Source organism: Merops nubicus, unplaced genomic scaffold, assembly GCF_000691845.1.
Source record: "Merops nubicus isolate BGI_N331 unplaced genomic scaffold, ASM69184v1 scaffold105, whole genome shotgun sequence".
Lineage (NCBI taxonomy): Eukaryota > Metazoa > Chordata > Aves > Coraciiformes > Meropidae > Merops > Merops nubicus.
The window spans coordinates 14,192-38,537 of NW_008611370.1; the positions used below are offsets into that span (position 1 = coordinate 14,192).

A 24,346-nucleotide genomic window follows, 5' to 3' on the forward strand; every position below is an offset into this window, starting at 1 on the left:
CACACACACTGCTTCTACCAGCAGCAGGGAGGGACTTGGGGCCGCTCTCTGTCTTTTTTCAGTGTCGTTGTTACAGTCCTCCAAATTGCTCATGGTAGACACTAGGCTATATAAGTGCCATGAGCAAAATATTTTCTGGCCTATTTTAAGAGAGGGTCCTAGAACTCAAGTGCTAATTATGAAATTTTTCAACATGCAAATCCTAAGCTCTGCTTTGTTTAATGAGCTCAGACCACAGTGGTGTAAATAGTTGCTGGCTGTTATATTCGTTAAAAATTATGTAACTATTTCTGTTTGAAACACTCGATCAATTAGTTAACTGATTTTTTTTAATTTTTATTTTAATTTCCCTGCCAGGAATTTATCTCTTGGATTTAATCTACATTGATTCTGCATATCCAGCTTCAGGCAGCATTATGGAGAATGAACAAAGATCCAATCAAATGAACAATATTCTTCGAATAATAGCTGATCTGCAAGTCTCCTGCAACTATGGTTGGTAAATTTTGTTATGTCCGTTAAGCCTTAACTAAAATTTCTTTTGTTCAACATTGTGAAAGTGGGCTTTGGCCTAAAGGCAACACAGGAGGCTATTGCTCGTAGAGTTGAACACCAGTAAGTGATGTAGCTTCCACTTCTGTGCAGTTTCAATCCTACCAGTGAACTAGGCAAATAAGCATGTATTCTAAATTGTAAGAACTCTAAGTTACATCTATATAATACATCTATATAATTATTAAGTTGTGCAGAGTTTACTGCTACATGTGGACTACAAATTAAATACCTTCAAGTACAGCTGTTTGCTTTGGGTTGTATTCTATTACAATCAGAGGCAGAGGGAATTATCTTAATATCTTTCCTTTCTATTGCAGTAGATACGATGTCTTTGGAGTGTAGAATGTGTTAATTTTTTTTTGTTGTTGTTATAATCTTGATAATGTGTTTAGAAAATGAAATACAAATACTTCAATCTATACAACAGTTGTTAAATTGTGTATTAGGCTTTTCCACATACGTCACTTATTGATAAAGTGAGGAACATGAGGGGGCTGCTTCTTTTTGTTAACAAGAATTTACTCTAAAATAAATTCTGTAATTCTAGCCTGCTAGTGAAGCCTTATGTTGAGAAATGTGCTGGGTTTGGGGTCTTGAGAAATACTCAGCATACCCTTGGTGATTTAGCATGACTTTTCATTGCTTTAACATGAAACAAGCTGGAAAACCTTGAGAGTAGCTCTACATTTAAATAAATTCAGAACACTTAAATGCTACAATTTTTTGAGAGTTATTAATAGAAAAAAATAAATGTTAAAATAAATAGATTGTGAGAAAATTAGGTGAGAAATTACTTGCATATGCTTAAATATCAAGCTCTTGTTCTTTGTTGTCAACTTCAGTATTATAAAGTATTTAAAGGGATGGACTAGGCATACTAATGTATGATTCTGAATAGCTAGATTATTCAGCTATCATGTTCTTATTGTGAGCTTCATTTTGTCTTTGAATACTTTGATAAAGAAACCTCATTTATTTCACTAAGCCTTTCCTTTTTACAATTTTGGCAGCTTCCTTCATTGATATGCATTAATTTTGAGTTGTTTTGTTAAAATCACAATGAAAATTAAAATACAGCCTTGAGGAAGGAATATTCTGAAATAATGAGTGTCCTTAAAACAGATGTCTTTACATGAGCATAGAAGTTAAGTTATATCGTACAAGGCATGTTCCTGTCCACGGACCATGTGCCAAAGGATTATTCTGTCAGTCTTAATATTTGGCTGTCTTGTTATTCAGCAGTGTAATTTTTAAGTCTCTTCATGTTCATACAAAAATCACTAACAGCTATGGCTGCAGCTCTTTAATTTCCCCCAGAACAGTGAGCAGAAAATTCAAACAGGGTTTGCAACAAGTAGCTCTTTTCCACTTTTGAGATAGCATATAATGATCTTCACTAGTTTTTATAATGATGAAGAAATGCATCTGTTTTCTTTAAAAGATGAGCATCAGTTTTGCTCAACTAAATCTTTAAAACCTTTTTAGAGTCAACAGTAATATTTTTTTTCCTGATTTATTCTTTTATTTCTGTTTCCATCCAGATAACCATAAGAACCATTAAAAACCCCAAAAAATTAATTTTGAATGATGTGTATGTTAATCTTTTTTTTTGTTTGAACACTCCACAGATCATCTCACAACACTGCCACATGTGCAGAAGTATTTGAAGTCTGTCCGTTACATTGAAGAACTTCAGAAATTTGTAGAAGATGACAATTACAAGTAAGCACCATTCTTTTCTTAAGGTTTGGGGGAATTTAATGGAAAGATCACTTGGCTGTTAGTTTGATTACAAGTTGAACAAAAAACTATTGGCTGAACATGTTTTGGGGTTTGTCTAGTGTTCTTGATATTTTATTAATTAAGCTGATAATAACAGGATGCCTGAGTAAAATCCAGAATTACAGTCTTCCTTTCTGACACTAACTGGATTTCCAAAATCAATCCAGAGTTACAGTCTTCCTTTCTGACACTAACTGGATTTCCAAAATCAGATATCTTTGTAAAAGATAAAAGCAGTTGAAACTCTAGTCCTTATTCTATTACTTAATGGTTGTGTTCTGAGAATTTTGTTCAGGAACCCTAAAGCCAACTCCAAGATGTCCAATATAGACTCTGTGCTATTGTAAATAATACATTAAAAACATCTTCTGATTTCAATTACTAGTTTTAATGAATCACTACTTAAAATATAAACCTGATGTTTTGGGGGTTTAAGCATATTAAAGCAATGCTTACAAAAGAGGTGTAGAAGAGCTAATCCACCCAGTGGTGTGAAATAGACACCATAGAGCATATCAGTCAGTATGTTAATGTGCTCCAGTTAAAGGAGGTGATATTCCCTGGCAAATAATTCTGAAGGAACTAGCACTATTAAATCACAAGTCTTTCAGCCAAGGTTTTAAATAACTAAACCAAGGTAGATGCAATGGTATATAATTAGCTATTGACAGGTATAGTACCTCTATTTAGGTCAACAGAATTAAAAGTATTCAAGGCAACCAGATGGTTCAGTAATATGGTGGTGGTAGGAAAGATTTTAAAATGTGTTTTGGAGTGCAAAGTTGCTAATGAACTTCTTCAAAACAAGTCCTGTTACCTGTTCTATTAATACTTCAGTTAAGAGCTTTGTCTCAGAATTTGTATGCACAAAGACCATATGCTAATAAAACAGTTTGTGAAATGTTCATTGAAGTAGAAGATGATTTGGATATCACAAAAGAAAAGCCATATGGCCTGATCAATAAAATGATAGTGGCAGAAAAATAAAAATGTTACATATTTGTTCTGAAAATAATTTGTGGTATTCATCAGTATGTGTCTGCCAGAAGTGAGATGCAGCTGCGAAAAGACAAATTCATCCCTACTACCTGTCAAATACATTGTTTCTGTAAAAAGTTAAATTGTTAATACTGCTTGAAAAGGAGCTGGTGATACCTTATGTGGCATGCAGTATACAGTTCTGGCCATCTGTGCTTAGAGTGGGTTTAAAAAAATGCTGATGCAATCAGGTGAATAAAGTCTATGTTGTAACACCATACTTAAAGAACTAGATTTGGCTTTAGCCTAGAAAGGAAGAAATTTGTGTAATAGAATCGCTATATATAAACACAACTGGGAGAAAATAAGGAGAGTAAAGAGCAAATTAAACTAAATTATACTGGTACCATAAGGATAAAGAAATTAAAAAATTTAGAAGCTAAAAGTTGAAATTTGAAAATAATGACATTCTGGTATAGCTTCTTAATCAGTGTAGTGAGACAAATAGTTACATAATTTTAAGTTGAAACTTGATCTGTTAATGAAGTGAAGGCTCCAGTTCGTGTTGGTGGAAAGAGCAGATTCAGTGAATCAGAAGACTGTGTATTACTAGTGGGGGCTCAGGTATATATGAGCATGAGGAATGACCTACCCTAAACATTCTACATTTTTCTGCAATTATAGTTAATATTGCTGGCATACAGATGCAAAATCCTGCTGAGACAGTTGAGGGAAAAAAAGGCGTCTCTGTATAACAGAGACAAAAACCCATGTGTTTGCGCATGGCATGAGTCAAGTGATTTGTCTTTTTGATTTTGAACATAATTACTCTTGGTGATAACTGCAGCTGCCAAAGCTGTTCCCCTTAGTTCTGGTTCAGGCCCCTGTGTGCATGCAGTACATTTCCTCAGCCAAATCTGTCGATATGGATTCTTGTGATAAATGTGTGTGGAACTTTTACTTCTAGAATTATTCTCTCAGGAAAAGCAAGTGAATCGCACTAAGTATTTCGGAACTTCTCTGAATACTATCAGGACATACTTCGAAGACAGAGGAAAATGTCCAAAATTTGTCCCCGTGCTTAGCGTAAACTTCAGCAGAAGAATCCGGACTAGCATTGGGTGGCTTACTGCAAAAGATCATACTTGGCTATGGTTTGATAGGTTTGTGCTTTTGTGCCTGATTGATCACAGATACAAAGAGTAGTCATGTTACTGTAGGAAAACTGCTGGGGAAAAAAAGGAAACAAGGACATGTTTGTATGATGGTTTTGTAGCAAAATATATCTACTTCATGGAATTAGAATTCCTGCCAGAATACATGATAGCATGCATATGTTCTTCCTTTTCTCAGTGTCATGACACTGAATACGCTTCACAAATAGAGATGCATCATGCAGCGGATGCACATTGAACATTAGCATTGCACACAGCAGTCTAAGACTTGTGCATCACTGTTAACATTATATATGATAGCTTTCACAAACTGTATTATCTTCAGAAAAAGAGATTAAATAATTGGTTTCTGTAAGTATGTGATACTATAACATAATATTTGGAAAAACTTCAAGTTGTAAGTAATTTCAGTTTAAATTTGAAAATAATTTCAGCAGCAACCATCTTGCTGACAGTGCTGGAAGATATGCTATGTATCTTAAAGATCATTTAGTACTTTTTCTTTTGATTTTGTTATTTGTGAGAGTATTTCCATCAAATTTAGCAGTTTTCATTCTAGACTTCACTGTGCCAAGAAACAAATTGACTGCAAGTCGCAAGAGGTATTCATAAGATGGAAAGATTTGATTCTTAGTGTAGTAAAGTTGCTGAAGTTTATATCCATTGGAGAACTTTCACCTTTTCCTACCATGTTTGTTTCATCAGAACAAATGTTTAAATTAAAGCCTTTATTCATCAGAACTCATTACACCTACTCTTAAATAGGACTCTTGTTCCTCTTCCATCTCTGTATTTGATAAGAAGTTTTTGAATCTTCTTTTGAATATTTGATTTCACATTTTCCTCTCAATTTTCCCTAATGGATCTTCAGTTTCATAGCATTTTCTGGTCCCATGCCAGAAGAAACTGTAAGCCTTAAAAAGGCAAAGAGTGCTAAGTTTTTATAGCGGGAAAGAATCTCGCCTCTCTCTCTCTCTTTCCAGTGACTGCTCTTTTCAAGCCAGGAACAGTATTAGTGTACTCCAAAAAGATGCATGCTTGACCTTTGGCAGAGAGAACAGAACTATCTCAGTACCAGGCTCTCAGGGAGAGAAGCTTAGATAGTTGCCCTAAAATGTATTGGCAGGATCCCAACACACGTTTTGCCAAATGAGAACCTCAATTACACTGAAAAGGAAAATTTGGCAGCTGCTTTATATAAACAAAGCTTTTCTCCACAGTTTTTTGTGCCAGTCCCATTGCTGCTTTAGGTTTGTGCTTGTCAGCAAGTAGGAACACTCCAGAAAAACCCTGACAATGATGTCATATCCTAAAAATAATAGATCTTTCTTGCTCAGAACATACACTGTTCTCTGCAGAAGCTGAGAGCAAAGGGAGCAAAGTATCAGAATTCCTTCTAGTTATACCCAAAATGTAGTGCTAATTATTATGTGAGGGCATAACTGGCAGCCAGTGGGCTTCAGAGATATCATGATGAAGCTGCTTGCAGTATTTTCTTCCTCTTCCAGGAGCATAAGAAGTGATGCGAGGAGAACGCTTGTCCCAGGTAGGCAGTGTTTCCCTGAGCTAGACAGTGCTATCCAAACACTGTGACACCATGCCACATCCTTTTCTAACCTGCCGTGCTTTGCAGGAGTTCCAAAACAATGTTTGTTTGTTTGTTTTTTTTACTGACCTTCTGATATCATTAAGCCAGGCCTGGTATTCTCCACTGTTCTTCTTGGTCTGAATTTGTTTTGGTATTCTCCACGGCTGCTGTTTGAGAAAAGCCAGTTTTAAGACTTTTACTTCTATTATGATGTTATTTAGACAGGACAATCAGGATTGAAATCTCATTCTGTAGGCTGCTATCTCTTCATACAGTTGAGTTCTTCAGAGCATATTAGACAAGACACTGATATTCCAATATACTAGTAAGATGATTTCCAGAAAAATCAGTTCCAGCTTAGATTCAGCTGGGCAGAATGCTATGGAAAAGCATCCAAGAGAAATTAACAGACAAAACATTATATGGACTCCTAACAAGGATGGCAACTATAAAAGCACCAGCTGCACCATAACAGGAATTGTATGGCAGATGCTTAAAATATTAGTACTTATAACAGTGAACCTTGCCAACAGTCCATGCCTCCCAGGCAGCTATATTCCCTGGACCTTTTCCACCAAGAATTTTGTCAAAGGCAGGAGTAGAGGAGAAATTCACTATTAGTCTGTGATTTCTCATGAGCCAGTGACCACATGGATAAACAGTCATATTTATTGCCTTAGCTGCCTCTTCCACATAGCATTCTTGAAGACAATGAAGCTTCCAGAAACTGTTTGACCTACTGTTTAAATGCTACACAGGCAGCCCATAATGTTCCAATTTGTACACAAATACTGGTCAGAAATGCCCTGAGTGACACTTTTGAGGACTGCACTGCTTTATCACAACTTAGGTCTTCTTTGTCTCAAGAAAGAGAAGTTTTATTCAGCCTCGTCATGGAGCACCTACACATCTTGTTCTTGCAAAGCTGTACTGTCTTTATTCACTTGCTTACTATTAGGAGAATTGAGTAAAAGTAGCTTTACTGTCCTAGCACTAGTTCCATCCTGTACTGGAGAGCATACTCCCACAAAACAGAACTATGTTCAAGACTGGCTACCTACTTTATTTTATGCGTTGTGTTAGATTCTTCTTTTCTGGCTTATTGGGAATGTTACCCTTAAATGAGCTATATAGTGGCACTCAGTAGCAGTGTTATTTAAGATTAGTTTGGTATAGAGGTCCATGTGATGGATATGAATGATGAATGTTGGTTGTAAGCACATCAAGTGGCAAGTGTCTGCATAGACCTATTGAGAGTATCACAGTAAGCTTCTGAGGGGCCAAAGATTCTGGCTCTGAGAGTGCTATGTGGGAGACACCACTCATGCTGCTGGCATAAGTATATGCACATACAGCAAGGTGAGAGCAGATGAGCATGTGTGCATGTGTGTAACCTGTGCTTCTCAGTGGAAAATGCAGTGTCATAGGAACTGCAAAAATGAATTTGTGTTACAAACAAGCTAAGACTGGTTGAAACTGTACTAATTAGCAGTATCTCTTCTTTGAAATAAAAAGTGGTTATGATTGTTCCCAGCTTTCTAGAGGAGAGAGGGAAGAGGAGAGAAGGTGGTCCAGGAATCCCATCTCATTGTTGGAATATATTCCCTTTTCTCACAGTTTATTTTAAGTATTTTGTTACACATGTCAGCATGAGTATTTTATATTTACCAAAACTGAAATTTAGACTTGTATTTATTTGTTGTTCTTTTAAACTATCCTGTATTTTGCTAAGTTGAATAGCTAAATTGTATTTTTTTATGTTGAAAACATTTCGAAATTCAATTACCAAAATGTTAGAGACTTACCAAAGGCTAAGGTTTCAGAATGTACTTTAACATAACCAAACATAATCATTATCTAATTTGTCATTTTCTAGAGCTGACCAATGGATAGCAACATAATCTCATTTTGTAACACTGAAGACTCACTTGTTGCTCTATCAGTGATCTTTTAAGTTCAGCACACACCACATGTGCTTTCTAGATTTTATGATGATACCATGCTTCTTTCTAAAACTTTGTTAAAAGCATAAAGATGTTAAGTCTTCATTTCTGCTGTTACCTTCCCCTTTTCTTTACAAGAATATTTTTCAACAGAAAGAAATAGTATGGTGCGGGTAGTTCCAAGGAAGTTGATCTTGCTTTTGTGAGATGTTCTGACCACCAAAGAAGATATGAGAATGTTCTTGCCTTAAATCTGATAGCAGGTCATAGCACTTCACCTTACATACATACTCATAGACAGTATTTAACCTGTGCTCTTTTTTCAAACATGTAAGAATTCTACTTGGTCTTGGAGCTTGATATATAGTAAGCTAAGTAAGTTGATACAAAATGTAAAGTTGGACAAGTGATTTGTGGTGGCCTCAGACATGTGAGGTGGTCCTGCTACACTTGCTCTGAAAAATACTTGAGTCTGTAAAGAGTTATCTGAAACGATAGACTGGACCTACTTAATGAGCACAGTTCACATCAGCATGCTTAAGAATATGAGTCTAATCTGGTATCCTTACATATAGATTTTAATTCCTTTTAGTCTATCAAAACAAGAAATTTTCCAGAGGAATGCTTTACAAATCGTGCTATTGTAAAAGAGAGAAGCTATTTGCTTACATGGACTGATTTGCAGTCATATTTTTGCAGTGGGCTTATGAGACAAATGTTTCCACAGTGACCAAACTGTTGCTGTTGCCACTGGGGACTAATAAAACTGAGTAATTTATTTGGTAGCAGGATAAGTAAGGAGCGTCAGATATGAGTTCCTCAAAGCTGGTAGAAGCTAAAACATGCAGTTATCAGATGTGGAGAAGGATATGCAACAGCTCCTTTGCACAGACAGAAACAGAAGAAAGAAATTAGCAATTGTGGAAAAGAGATGGGTTAGCAGAAGGGTTGTTTGTTTCTGTTTGGAGAGCAACTCTTATGGGAAACAAGTTGAAATGAGTGTTCTGTTTTGCATAAGGACTTTGGTTCATCAAATGAACTAACTCAGTAACCTGAGCTTAATACCCATATTTATCAATGTGTGAATAGCACAGTTCTGCAGGAGATTCTTAAAACCAATGATACTTTTTAAAAAAGCTTTCTACACAAAAATCAAGCTCACAGCATGGGGACAATAAACCTCTAATATAGTGAGGAACGGATCAACCTTAAAAATAAACAAAGGAATAACTGCTGTGCAAGGGATGTGACTGGAACATTTCTACAGGCATGGAAGATAAATTCACACCATCGGGCCCTATTTACAGAGAGAGGCTTCATTAAGTTTTTTTGCTATTTTTCCATACTGAAAGGAATTCAAATTAACATTTGAATTGTTCTAAAAATATAAGTATATATATTTTAGATACATGACTTATATTACTGTAACTCATTAAAATCATGTTGACAGAAAGAAAAGATAATCTGAAAGTGAATGATTCATTACCTATTTGAATTACTTTGGATAGTTAAAAGAATCTAGTACTATTAGAAGAATGTGGATTGTAAAACATGAGAAGGGACCATAGGTTTCTCAGCTAACCTCACACTAAAACACAGTAGAAAGTGTTGGAATACTGTGGAGAATGGACTGGAAGTTATTATCCATAAAACTCTATGTACCTGAAAGACAGGGTAGGAAGGAAAGTGATAGTTAGGCCACGTGTGATATTTTGAAATGCTGTCACAGGTTCTTACTCCCCTTTCCTTGTGAGTTAAAAAGACATTCACTGGTGTTTGTATACAGCCAAGCGTTGCAGACTGTGGCTCGAAACCTTCACAACTTTTGCGTGTTCAATGCTGTGCAATAACAGCAGTAATTTCCTGTTGGTTTTATGCCTGTCCCATTAAAATTTACTTAATGTTGTAGTCCTCCATACTTATTTGGTAAAACTGTCACAGAGCAAAGGACCCATGAATGTCAAGTTAAGAGTGCATAAACTTGAGAGATGGCCGAAGTCACATGCACTGAAAGATCAAGACATGTTGGATTGCTGAGATAAGGCAACAAGTAAGTGCATCATAAAACACATGGAGTGAGGCAGACTGGCACATAATATCATAACTTTCTTCTAATTGTCTTCTTTTGTTATTGAGTGCTGGTCACTTTACCCACGTGTTCCTTTTCTGTAAATCATAGTAACTAATATTTCTAAATAGCTGGTTCTGAGTTCAAGCGTCCACCTGGTAACAGCATAAATTCACATTTAATGCACAGAGGGAATAAGATATTTGCTGTAAGGTTTGTATCTAAATTTTCTCACTTTTCAAGTTTGGTTTTGTTTTTTGTTTCCAGGTGAAAGACTGTAGGAACTTGTTTTTGCACTGACAGGGAGTATACAATACCAATTTCCATTTCTGTATTTATAGCCATCCCTCACAGTTTATTTCTTGCATCTTATAGGTAGTGATTTACTTATAAAAAAGTTATATATTATATATTGTTACATAACAAAATATATAACTACACTTCTCTCAAAGTAAAGCTCCTGCTTACCACTGCAAACATTTCTTCAGTTTCTTTCAACTTTTTGAGAATTATTTTTTTCTGTTAATATCTCTAAAAATTTCTTTTTCCAGATTATCATTAAGAATTGAGCCAGGGAACAGCTCTCCTCGACTGGTTTCCTCCAAAGAAGATCTTGCAGGTAGTAAAACTTAATTTGAAAATTTGAGTAAGGAAATAATTTTAGTTACATAAATTCTCCACTGAAGTATATGGGAAAAACCATTTTATATCAGAGGGTTCTGAAGGAATTAATCAGTTTCAAGTAAGAACTTCTGTTGCAATTAAAGAATTATCTTCTAAGGACTGTGAGAGAATCAATCCCTTTCCATGCATACTTCCAGTTTCAGAACATCCTTTGTCCAGAATACCACTGCTTTGACAGTTGTAAAAGATCTGATTTTTACTGCAAATTTCTTCATAGCCAGCTTGTACTTGGGTTAATACTGTCCTTTGACTTAAATAATTTTCTTCCTTTATGAGCTTCACCCTCAGAATTCAATCATATCTTAAATATCAAGATTGATTTCACACATATCAGCACTAATTTGACTAGGCAAAACAAATCCATTGATCTTAAATAAAAGAAAACAATTTGATTTCAGAAGTAAGACTTGATTTGCAGAGTTTGTAGAGGAGGGATGTACTATTATGTGCCTCTCTGGAAAACGGGTTTACCTGGATGGCAAAGAGAAGCATGTATAAGATGATTTATTAGTAGATTTCACGTTTTTAATAGTAGCATAAAACCTATTGGACTTTCCTCTGCTGAGATTAAAAACCCAGCTATAGCACAGTAAGTCTAAAATTCGTCCCTGGAATTGACTGGTGTCAATAGTCAAAGTTGTCAGTATCGATATCAAGTGCGCCAGTAACCTTGTTACTATAACTTTAAAAGCTATTTGACACCACAGCATTCTTCTGGAGAAACTGGCTGCTTATGGTTTAGATGGGTGCATGCTTCACTGGGTAAAAATGGGTTGGATGGCCAGGCCAAGAGCATGTGGTGAATGGAGTTAAATCCAGTTAGCAGCTGGTCACAAGTGGTGTTCCCCTGGGCTCATTAGTGGGTCCTATTCTGTTTAATATCTTTATCCATGATCTGGATGAGGCGATCAAGGTCACCCTCAGCAAGTTTGCAGATGACACCAAGTTAAGTGTTGTGTTGATCTTTTTGAGGGTAGGGAGGCTTTACAGAGAAATCTGAAGAGGCTGGATTGATGGGCCAAGGTAAATGGTATGAGGGTCAAGTGCCAGGTCCTATGCTTGGGTCACAACAACTCCCTGCAACACTACAGGCTTGGGAGGAGCGGCTGGAAAGCTGCCTGGCAGGAAAGGACTTGGGGGTTCTAATTGACAGCTGGCTGAATATGAGCCAACAGTGTGCCCAGGTGGCCAAGAAGGCCAACAGCATTCTGGCTTATATCAGCAGCAGTGAGGCCAGTAGGACTAGGACAGGGATTATCCTCCTGTACTTGGCACTGATGAGGCCATACCTTGGATCCTGGGCTCAGTTTTTGACCCCTCAGTACGAGAAGGACATGGAGGTGCTGGAGTGTGTCCAAAGAAGGACAATGAAGCTGGTGAGGGGACCAGAGCACAGGTCTTAAGAGCAGTGGCTGAGGGAAGTGGGGTTGTTTAGTGTGGAGAAGAGGAGGCTCGGGGGAGACCTTATCACCCTCTGCAACTACCTGAAAAGAGGTTGTAGCAAGGTGGGAGTCGGCCTGTTATCCCACATAACAAGCTATAAGACAAGAGGAAACAGCCTCAAGTTGCACCAGGGGAAGTTGGATTGGGTATTAGGAAACATTTCTTCACCGTAAGAATTGTCTAGCCCTGTAACAGGCTACCCAGGGAAGTGGTGGAGTCACCATCCCTGGAGGTATTTGCAAGACATGTAGATACCGTGCTGAGGGACATAGTTTAGTGGTGACCTCGCAGTGCTGTGTTAACAGTTAGACCTGATGATCTTGAGGGTCTTTTCCAACCAGAACTATTCTATGGTTCTTTATCAGAGTCTACCGAAGGACTGTTATTTCCAGTAGTACTGCTGTGAGCTGCTTTGTCCAGAAGCCAGATCTGGTAATTCAGAGGTGTTATCAGCATCAGGAGTCATTAGTAAAGACTGCTGACTGGTATACCAACAACTGCAATTTGAGGGGTGACACAGGGTGTCTGTTAGCATCAGAACAGAAATGGGATTGTGTGATTTATTTTTGTTTTTAACATGTCCTTGCGTTTTCATTATTATTCAGTAAGCAAAGAAAGAAGAGCACGCTTTCAATACAAATGAATCCTTTCAAGTTTGTGTGAACTTACACATAAATTTCATACAATTTTATGGTGTAAAGCAGGAAGACAAAACATTTGTAATAGCTTTTAGCAATGGCTAAAAAAATACAGTACCATCCATAAGCTGACCCAAACAAATCTGCTGTACCAACACAGTTTATATCTCTGATCATGCTAAGTAAACATCAAACTATGCTAAATGTACTTACTACTAGAGGAGCTGTTATCTCAAAAGCTGTTCTATTTTAATCTCATAAATATGAATGGCCAATTTTCTGTCTCATTATGTTATACTATGTGTGAATGTAAAAAACTTGAGGTGTCCAGACCACATCTGACAAGCAGTTTGGTGTTAAGGCACTAGTATCCTGGCTACTGCTGAGCGGTGCTCACGGAGTCAAGGCTGTCTCTCCAAACCCATGCCCTCTAAAAAGGCCAGTAGTCTTGAAGTCGGCAAGAAATTGGGAGTGGATTGTAGCCGGGTTGGTTCACCAGAGCTGACCAAATAGATATTCCATACCACATGATGTGCTCGGCAATAGAAAGGTAGGAGAAGGTAGGGGTATGGAGCAGCATTCATTATTAAGGTATTTGTCTTCCAAAGCAACTGCTGCACATTCTGAGGCCTTCTTCCCAGGCAATGGCTGGACAATGCCTGTTGATGGGAAGTAGAGGATAAATTCTTTTTTTTTTTTTTCCCCTTTGATTCTGCACACAGCCTTTGCTTTTCTTTATTAAGCTGCCTTCTTTACCTTGACTCACAAGGGCTTTTTAATCTTATTTTCTCACCCACTGTCCTGAGGAGGAGGGGGAGTGATGGAGCAGCTTGTTGGGCAACTGGCAGCCAGCAGAGGTCAACTCACTACATAATGTAATACTTGATGTTGCTTTTGTGAGGATCTGCTTTTTCATACTTGAAGCTTAAAATTAAGATGTTGCCTCTCATGTTTGTATCTTGCATATGTAAAGCAGCCATACAAGTGAACTTTTTAGTTTACTGGCATTCACTTTGTATTGCTTGCATTTAAATGCTTTACACTAGGATTTTGATGCTAATGTTTCTTTAAGGATGATTGTGGAAGTTTTAACTTTGGTCATAGCAGCATATGTGATCATCACCAATACTCTAATTTTTAATCGAGGACTTAGACTTTGTTAGAGCTATAATGGAAGGTAATAAAAAAATTTAAGAAGTTTCAAAATTGGAAACAAAATTTGAACTTTCCTGAGCCAGGCAAGTGATATGGCTTTATACTGCAGTGAGCTCAGCTGGAGTTTACAAATACTGATCAGGACAATACTCCGTAGCACCTACTCAACTGAATATGGGATCATATGGTATCTGGCAGTGTTAGGAGTGGGTGAACTTTCCCCTCTGAATCTGCAGTACCCCTATATGCTCTGTAAAGTTGCTTTATTCAGTGTGAGAATTAGTGCAATGATGGAAGCCAAGTCTTGAGTAATTCCTGTTGCTCCAGCTTTGTGTTAGCACTTCCTTCAAAAGCTTAACACAAATGTGGACTGCTGTATTTCTTGCTCAGGTAGAGAGTTCTCAGTTACTGCTAGTTAGCAAATGAATGCAATCAGCATTTTGTAATACACACATGAATTTTTCAGTGACCTGCACCTATGTGGCTACAAAAGTGCTACTAAAGGGAATCAGGCGTACTTTATTAAAAAAAAACCAACCAAACAAACAAAAAACAACCAACCCAACAAAAAACAAACCAACCTTGGATGAGTTTAGTTAAGTAAGCTAGCATGAACTCAAACTGAAATTTAAGCATGAAGGCAAAAATGTATTATTTCTCAACATTAAAAAATAGAAATACAGCCATATGTTAGTCCTGAATAATTGCAAGCTAAAATACCCAAATATCAATAATGAGATATTTGACCATGGAGGATTAAAAATAGCACATTCAAAGGTATTTGAGTCAACTTTATTTGGATTCACATTATGGTTTGAGATTGTTTCCACTTCAGCCATTGTGTGCCAGGAGTAAATCCTTTGCAGTGAGCAAGCTATAATGAGATGATCTCAAAATAGTTCAGGCAGTAGTTTAAAGTCCCTGTCAATAGTTTAAGGCATAGGAGTCTGAATAATGATTTTTAGGTAGAATAAAGGTTCTTGGCCCGTAAGAGCAGTTATCGGTTCAGTTATTTTGCTAGTCAAAAAGTTAATACGTTACCAAGTCTAGTTGAATTGTGTGTGGCATACTGCCGAGTTATAGATTGCCATGTGTTTCCAAATAAAGAGAAAAGCTCAGTGTTGTGGTAATAATTCCAAAGTCTGTAATGGACTTAAGTACAGGGAATAGTTTCTTTGTGTCCTAAAGTATAATCGCTTGTGTTAACGATAGAAATTAATTTTCCTTCCCAGCACAGTGACTTTATCTTCTACCCAACTTCAGTTTTCTCTTGTCCAAAAGAAGACTAACAGTTTACCTTCAGCCAGAGACATCATGGTTTTCTGGTTTTTTTTCCCCTTAAAGTATCCTTATGAGTGTGAAGCTCAAAAAAAAAAAAGTTAAATCCTTCAGTATTTCTGTTTGCAAAGTATTGGAGAAAACCACGTGTCCATTTTCCACTTTGGTTGCCAACTGGTTTTCCAGTAAATTCAAACAGGAGGCAGACATCTGATTAAAGTGAATGACTCACAACAAGGTATGTTCTGTATATTAGTGGCTAAGATGGTCTCATTTAATTACCAGATGCATATATAATTGTGAATAGTGCTTTCACAGGAAGATTTCATGCCTTCTGTAATGCTGCAGAGATTCTTGTCTCTTGCAAGTAGCATTTAAAAAGGAGCTTTAAACAGTTTAATTGTATGCTTTCAGGAACTCTGTGACTCACACAACTTCCTTGGCAGCAGCTTAAGTCTGTTAATACTGCCATGCTATGGTTTGAGAGAGAGTAGCTGGAGAGCTTATAGCATGCTAACTGTTTCACAGTTTCCAGTTGAATTAACTGGAAGAGCTATCTATGTTCCTACAGCATTGGCTAGGATGTGCCCATCATTTATGGACAGCTATTAGACAGGTAGTTTTGGAAGGTATAACTGAGTACATTTTGCCAGAACAAAAGAAAAAAAATAATGTCATGTATGGTAAAAAAGTTGGCTTTCTAAGCAACTGAAGTTCCTTAGAATTTGCACACCAAATGTAGCTCACTGTAGAAAACTTTATGCATATTGTTTATCACCTTAATGTTATTTTGAAAAGTTCAGAGCATAGTTCTAATCAGAATATAGAAAATGGTTACTTAATCTCTGAAATACACCATGTTTATTCAGTCTTGGATAACAATATAAGAAGTAAAAATAATGTTGATATAATTACCATATCCAGAAAATTAGATCTAATACTAAGTGATTCAAAGACTGGGCTTCATGATTCTGTGATCTTTTAACAAATTCTTTCATTAAAATTAGCATTTAGAAATCCTTTTTAGCAGCAGCCAGGCCTCTGCTATGGGCAGCCCTTATTTTGTGTTTTTGTTACGCAATAGTCAGGGATGGACCCTTACCTCATCTTCTTCCCCCTCCCACCCCCCAAGTAGATCTTGGTGTAATTACTGAGAAGAGAATAAGTAGACCAGAAGTTTTACGTAACAGCCCTACCAGGGATCTGGAGTAATTAATCTGAAACAAGTATATTTTCTCTTTTGTTATGGGGTAACATTCAACCCAGTTTGCTGATTCTGTTCAGCTTTGAGTGTTAGTAAAGAACTTTTAATAGTTATTTTAACTAATTAGAAACAGTAGGTTTATTGGATGTAAAGTATGTGATACATAGGAGTTAAAAATGTAAAAAATGTAGAAAGGGAAGGAAAGACTGGTATTTACACAGTTGTAACCTTCTGAAAGTAGGTATACTACAGTAGAGATGACTGTACAGCAGCCTCAACATTTTAGAATAAAAAACCCCACACTGTCATTTCCCTGTAAATCCTGAGCTTGACATTTAGTTTTGCCATTTGTTTTACTGGTTGCTTTGGTAACTAATAAATAATTTGTGCTAAGTGCTTTAGCAGCCAATCGTTCTGTGGAAATGGGAGTTGTCTAATCTTCATGGAAGTGCTTGGTTATTGCTTTGTGTGCATAGTGTCTGCTTTTCCTATGCTCTACTTAAGGTTGAACTAGAAATTTTCTTCACAAAAGCTTACAGACCATCCATAAAATTTTGCTCTTTAGTTTCAAACTTATTTCCAGTCTCTTCCTCTGTGATACTGGCCTACAAATTTTTGCAACTCATTTGAGTATTTGTAAAAAAATATTCCAGACAAATGTATGGGATTCACATGTTATTATCAGCCACTAAATTCAGCCAGAATTAGTGTGCTGTGTTCCTTTATTAGCAGAACAAAGCTTCGCAAAAATTGTAGAATATTCTGTCAAAGCAAATATAAAAATATCAGGGATAATGATGGTGCTCAGTTTTTAACTTTATCTATTAGTAACTATATAGTAACTTTCTATTACTTTCTGTGACTTCCCTGCCAAACAAGTCTCTTTAATGTCCTAGTTTACTGATGCTTATTTTAACTACTAAGGTCTTAGTCCCTCAGAATGTTAAGAACATACAGAACAGGTACAGGACATTGGGCTTTTCTGCCTTTTTTTTTTTTTCCCTCCGGAGCAGTCACCTGAAATAATTGCTGCAAACGTTTGGGAATTTTTGATGGATTGGTTAATGTATTTTGTTGAACGCAAACTTCAGTTTCCCTGCAGCTCTGCTCTCACAATGGATATGTCTTCACTACCAATATGAATGGCATCCAAGTTCATGCATTTACCCTGCAGATCCAGGTGCAAGAAATTCAGCTTTTTTTCTGAAGTGTAAGTCAGGGTTTTGCACATTTCACTGGTGCAGTATAAGTCACACAAATGTTGACAATTCGTGATTCCATAAAAGTAACACCTGAAATGGAAAGCTTCACTTCTATTTAGGAAGCATTCGAAGGAAATACACTCAAATGTGCTTACTGTGCAGTCAGAAGTACATTAGAAATATGATTAGTTGATCTTGAGTGGCCCTGGCAAAAGTGCCCAAAGTTTCTGGTGCACTTCTCTGGTTTGCTGTTGTCCTTACTAACTGTATTGAACTTGAGCTCTTGCCTTTACTGTGATCTCATCTTTCACTATATTATTAATGTATAACAGTCCCACTCTTAGAGATAGTGGATTGAGTACTACTGGACAAACTCTTCTAGGATCCATTTTGTACATTTTGACACTTCATATGTTAGCATCAGCAAACTCCCTTCTGTGTCCACATCACTTTGTTGGCTTCTTTCTTGCAATTAGAAGTCAGAATTCAGTGGTCTAAGAAGATTGAGGTACTTCACACACATGTTCACACATTTTTCATAACAGCAATGATAGGGTGAATGGAGCTGTGCCTGTCTCAGCTCTACTTGTCCATTAAGGGACATTAGTATTCTGAGGTAACAACCCAGCGTGATTCACTGTTTTACTTAAATTTATAGTTAGAAAAAGATTCTAAGTTAATATGTTCATGTGATTGAAAGTTCTCTTTTTCCTAGTTGTCATTATTTTACATGTTTGTCAACTTTACAAAAGATTAACGTACATGTCATTGTTTATTCCCTCTTTGCAAACCATGCTTCTGGAATTAACCTTTAATTTAGTGGATTTTTGTTAATGCAACGTTGAACATAAAGCAGAGACTACATCGAAGGTTTCCAAGTTTATAAAAGTATCTGCCTTTTACTGTGACATAGAGGTGGAAATGAGGACTTTAATCAGCAACTTTTTAAGCAACAGGGTTCATGTGGCAGAAATACAAAATCCTGTTTATGTTACTTTTAATCCCAGGGCGGGATATTAGAAATAGTCCTTAGCCCTTTTGAAGAAAAGAGTATATTCAGTAACCAAAATTATCTTTCTGACCTCTTCAGGAACATGCCTTTTTTGCATACTGTTTTCAAAGAGAGCAGTCAGACTTCAATTCATCCGACCAAAACACACTTCTTTTTTTTTTTTTTTTTTTTTTTTTTTAACCTTTATTTTATTTTTTTTTTTCCAGGGATGATCAAGAGGCACAAAGAGGTGCATCCAGAGACTCTAATTCTTGTTCTTAGTTTGCTCTTGTATGGGAAGCAGCCATAATGTACAAGTCTCTTGCATGTTATATGCCTTAATAACTTTAGTTTAATTGTAAAGCAATACTCCAAAAATTAAAACTATGCTTTTACAATAGCCATCATTCTAGGTTTTTTTTTTTTGCATCAGTCTTGATTCTGTACACAAAATTCTTCTTAAGTTCTTTATTATGTGTTTTGTAAGTAGGTCTTTCTATTTGGAAGTTTTAATTATCACCCACTGACTTTGGTTACAATGGCAACAGAGCAGTAAAAATTTACAGCACAGATTTAACTAGAGAGTCTGTGGCTTGGAATGGCTTTATTAAGTTTTAGAAACAGAGCTCGTAAGTATCAGTTTTGCTTCATAGCTGCTCACCAAAAAATAGTAAGTAGTTGAGACTGTTTTACCTTCCTGAAAAGTCACCTTGTTTTTCATCATATAATATGCAGCTCATTTTCAGTTTTCTGTTTGGATGCATAGTATTGGTTTATTGACAGTTTTTTAGTGGAGAAAAATTATGAACTGTAATTCCTTCACCCTGTTGCTTTTTTTAAAAGCTCTGGAGACTGTAAATGTTCACATGTTCTACTGAAGGATTGCAAAAGTAACATTCATTTATAACGTTTGAAGGATTATTCATGGAAAAATTATGCAAAGGAAAAAACAGTGAGATCCTTTGGGATATGTGTAAACTTTTCCAAATGTTCTTGCCACAGTTTCTGAACAGCACTCAGCTCACTCTGATGAGGCTGTCTCACGTTCCCTAATGCAAACAAATTTTTAATAATGTTTTAATATTTTTATACATTATTTTTGTGTATGTCAGCATAGTCTTGAAAATGATGCTGAGAAATAATGAAAACCAAACTAACCCTTGTTCATGCCAGCTGACTGGAAAATCCTACTAAGAGTGCTTTGTCTCCATGAAAGGCAAAATAACAGAACAGCAATCATGGTAACAGTATGCACTAGGAGTGGAGCCAGGAGAGTAAAGGGGAGAGTTAGCAGTAGCAGATGACTTCACTTATTGGAAAAAAAGGAGCAAAATAACTCCATCTCAAATGAATTTAAATATTGGAGTTTTGTTATCAGTAGTATCAGGCATAGTTTTCCCAGCTAATTGCTCAGCAGTCTGGTATGTCTATAAACATCCCTTGGTCTTTGCAGTTTTCATCAGTATCTCACCACTTACCCTCTTTGGCATCCTTCTTGGCACAGGCTTTCTTGCCTCTTACCCCTTTACAGAAATGAGGTCATCTCCTCTGTGCCCCATAACTCATGCTGACATCATCTGCACCCCAGACTTCTTGCTGAACTGAGTGTATGCAGTACAGGTTCTGTCTAAAAAGAACTCTGAAATTCACAGTTTTTCTTCACAGACATTAGACAGCATAGCAGATGCAGACTTTATGAAGATGTTTAAGATCAGGATTTTTACCTTAGCAGGGTTAACCAAGCCAGACTGTATATATTTCCTTCTCTTGCCTTGCAGATGAGGATAGTGCAGAACTACGTAGCAAATGGTCACTCCAGATGTTGTAATACCAGCATAGATGATACTTCTGTCTTCATCTTATACCACAAAGCATTCTGTTTTCTGTCATCAGGATCTTCACTAAAGACACCTAACTAGGAAATAGTGTAAGCTCATTACTTCCTTTCACAGGAGTGATGAAAGCAATTGTGATTCCATGTGTAACAGCAAGGAAGCCAGGCTAGAGCTGCTTGCTTAAGTTTTAAAGTTCCTGTTCCTGCTTCCACAAATTATATCACCCTTGACACTTCTCAGCCAGCCAGTATTTTAACCTGAAATAAAGTCTGATTCTGTAATCTTGTTTTCAATCTGAGATATGCGGTCCTTTTACTGTAATAGATGTAATGTAACATGTTAGATCATTTGTTTCTTTTTTAACTTTTTATCTTCTCAAGCTGTCCAGATAATAAAAGCTCCTGCTAAGACCCAGTTAAAATGATCAATATTTAGATATTTTTGTGTTGTGTTCATATTAGTGCAAATTTCACTCTGTGCTTCCTAAATGGGGGCCTAATTTCGAAAAAGAAGGGAGTGTAGAGTGAAAACTCAAAGAACCATTGTTATTAGTAGACAACATCTCTTATTTTTTGTAGGTTTTGATAGTGATAACATTTGAACCTATAAATACTTTAAAATACCTGGAGTCAAATCCAGCTAATTTTGATGGCTTAATGGTGTCAGGACAAGACCTGTTGTTTTGCTGTTCTTTCTCTAGAGAAAGTAGCTTTGGTGCAGTCCCCGTGCTTGGTTTCAGTGAACATTGTCTTAGAATCAAATTAATAAAACAGTCTTATTGCTTTCAGCTCCATGACTCTCCACAGTGAGAAACTTAAAACTTTAAACTTGTACATATTAGAAAATTTAACAGTTATTTTGACATGTGGAATAGTGCCTGGGTGAAAAAAGCATTGCAGCGTAGTGGTACTCATTTAGGGCTGTGCCTTGGGATAGGTATTCTTTCACAGGATGCAGTTTCAGCAGTTTGATAAATGGAATGCTTCAGTAGCTCTCAGTGAACTATGTCATCCACCTAAAACAGTTTAGTGTAAATCAGGATTTAGAACTGGGACCAGAGAGGGGGTGATAAATGACACAACAGGAAGCAATAGAAAACCGATCCTATCCTGCAGCCAAATTGAGGACAAGTAGTGACTTCATGCATTACAAGGTGTGATGGTAGCTCCAGTGGCCACATTAACACCAAAGTTAATGCTGAGTTTCAGACTAAACTCTTGTTGATACGTGCTCATAATTTTCAGGAAGATTCTCTTTCAGCTGCCACTGTCTTCATACTGGGTCTCAGTTACAATATATTTTAAGACCCTGGAATGGGTTGCCCAGGGAGGTGGTTGAGGCCCCATCCCTGGGGGTCTTTAAGGCCAGGCTGGATGAGGCTCTAGATAGCCTGGTCTAGTGGGAGGTGTCCCTGCTCATGGCAGAGGGGTTGGAACTGAGTGACCCTTGTGGTCCCTTCCAACCCTGACAGATTCTGATCTGTTTTAGCAGAGGACTTTAGAGCCCTAATGGCTCAATGGTTGGACTTGATGATCTTGGAGGTCCCTTCCAACCTAAAGGATTCTATGATTCTAAGTTTCTTAGCAGGTAGTAAACAACTGTTCACAAGTTGGAATACCTGATGGAAAGGCACTACAAACAAACTATATAGAAAACTCCTTTTTGTGAACCTGGTTCATCAGAAGGGCTGAAGGTTTTCAAATAAAAGAACTTCTAATCATTTCTGAAACTTCTGAATGCATTTGGTTTGTGTTTGCTTAAATCTAAAGAATTTGTAGTGAAATTTTGCGGTAAAAGACTTTCGTGAAATACATGTTCTTGCTGGCAATGCAATAGACAAGATTTTCAGACCTAATGGTGAAATATGAATTCAAATGGTTTTTACACTGAACTAGTCACCACCTGATTGTCCTTGGATTCATACTTTCTAGATTCTAACTTGCACTTAGCCTCCATGGCAGAAGAGGAAGATGAACCCTATTGTTTTCAGAGAATAAGCTTCCAGTGCTGTCTTACAGCCCAAACGCAAAAAATGTTAACTGAAAATGCAGCAGAACATTGTCCTCAGCCCTCTTCTGATCTCCCAGGCATAAAATTCTCATTGAATCTCTGGATCAAGTAATGATTAAAAGCAAATTTATTTATTTTTTTTAGAACTGCATGTGGCCTTTAAGCATAACACCTTCTTTGAAGCTACATATGCCAGTGACATATGCTGTTATATTTCACAAATTCTGAACTGTGTGGTGGTTTCAAAGATAGGCAAGCAAAAATGCTGTCCTATATAAGACGGTATATGGTGGTAAGGTAGAAAACAAGCTTATAAACTCTTTCCTCTTTCTGTTCTCCCACTAAATTGATGATCTGTTGAATGATATTACTGAAGGTTCCTCTAACAAACTAATTTCCCCTTTTTGTATTGCTAGAGGCAGTTCCCTCTATTATGCTTGTTTTGAGGCTCCTTTCATGGTTAATTAAACAGCATAATTAATGATTTGCTGAAATGTGCAGAACACTGTATGCATGAGATTTTTTCCTGTTACTTTTAGGGAGAAAACCTTTGCAATTCTTCTTGTAATGACCTGGTTTGTAGTGAAATTCCTGGGTCTGGGCTATGGGGGAATAAAAATAGAAGCTTGTCCATGTTTTCTGTGGGGCCTTATAAAATCTGTGAAATGAAAGGAAGAATAATTGCAGTGAGACATTTCTAGAGCTCCTAGATGGTTGAGAAGTAATCTGTCTAGCCATTAGATACATGAAAAGCTTCTGCTTTCTCTTAGATGCTCAAGCTGTGAGTCAGTATGAGCAGATTGTTTGCAGTTTATTCACAACATGGAGTTGTGAACAAAATTCAAAACATGTGTGAGCATTCCTGGTCACACCCAAAGTACAGACTGGCTTTACGGCTCTGCAATTTATACTTTGGTGAATCCAGGTCTTGTAATAGTGCCAAGACCTTTTGTAGGAGTTCATTGTTAAGAGTATGGACAAAGCTGTTTTCAAAATTACTTCCAGGCAGTTCAAGAATATAGGGATGAGTTAATAACAGAAATTGATGGTGTAACCCTAATGCACAAGAAACAAATCTTCAGAAATGGTGCCTTTTGGTTGTAACAATTCATTTTAAACACACAGTGGCAAAACACCAGCACATGAAATTTCTGAGGTTTGTATCTGTTCAGTGTTAAATAGTCTCTGTCTTTTAGGTCCATCTGACATGTCAGCTATTATGAAATTCAAAAAGACCCACGTGTCCTGATGCCTCAGTAGCAGCAAGTCTACCTACACCTCCTGTACCAAGGCATAGGAAGAGTCACAGCCTGGGAAACAAGTGGGTACTCCAGGTTGTCTCATCCTCAGACAATTCCATGCATCACAAAGGTTTAAGACAGCAGCAGAACCCTATAGTATTTGCGAACACTCTGGTATTTGTCCTTTCCAGTATTGCAAGATTGCTCAAGTTTTACTGTGTATTCTCTAGGTTTTCTCTTGACACTTATTTTTGCTGGTTCTTATTCTCTGCTAGTCCATAGTACTTAAAAGCTGTGTATCCAGTTCAGTCTGTGGATTCCTGATGTGCATAACTGATTTTTTTCTTTTCTTTTTTTTTTGAAATGTCTTGCTAATACATCTAAGGAAGCTCATTAACTGCTTGGCACACCTGATCATTTAGGAAAGTTGTGGCCTTTTCAACTGTTTTATCTGGGTATTATGGACTAGAAACATTTTCCTCTGCCATTTACCGAGCTAAGTGAGAGCACCAGCCTGCCCAGTTAAGGTTTTGGCATCTACCGAATTTCACAATTTAGCAGGTTAGGGAAAGACAA

General features: G+C 37.0%; 1 protein-coding gene across 1 annotated transcript in view; it reads left to right on the forward strand.

Annotated features, from left to right (window-relative positions):
• Positions 1–357: 357 nt before the first annotated feature.
• The window catches only part of LOC103773795 (ras-specific guanine nucleotide-releasing factor RalGPS1-like), a gene marked incomplete at its 5' end in the record, with an annotated part of 31,435 nt that continues 7,446 nt past the window's right edge, over positions 358–24,346 (forward strand). Inside the window, 5 exon segments of the mRNA XM_008941171.1 lie at positions 358–495; positions 2,184–2,277; positions 10,641–10,708; positions 23,726–23,756; positions 23,758–23,850. Coding sequence (XP_008939419.1) covers positions 358–495; positions 2,184–2,277; positions 10,641–10,708; positions 23,726–23,756; positions 23,758–23,850 — 424 coding nt within the window.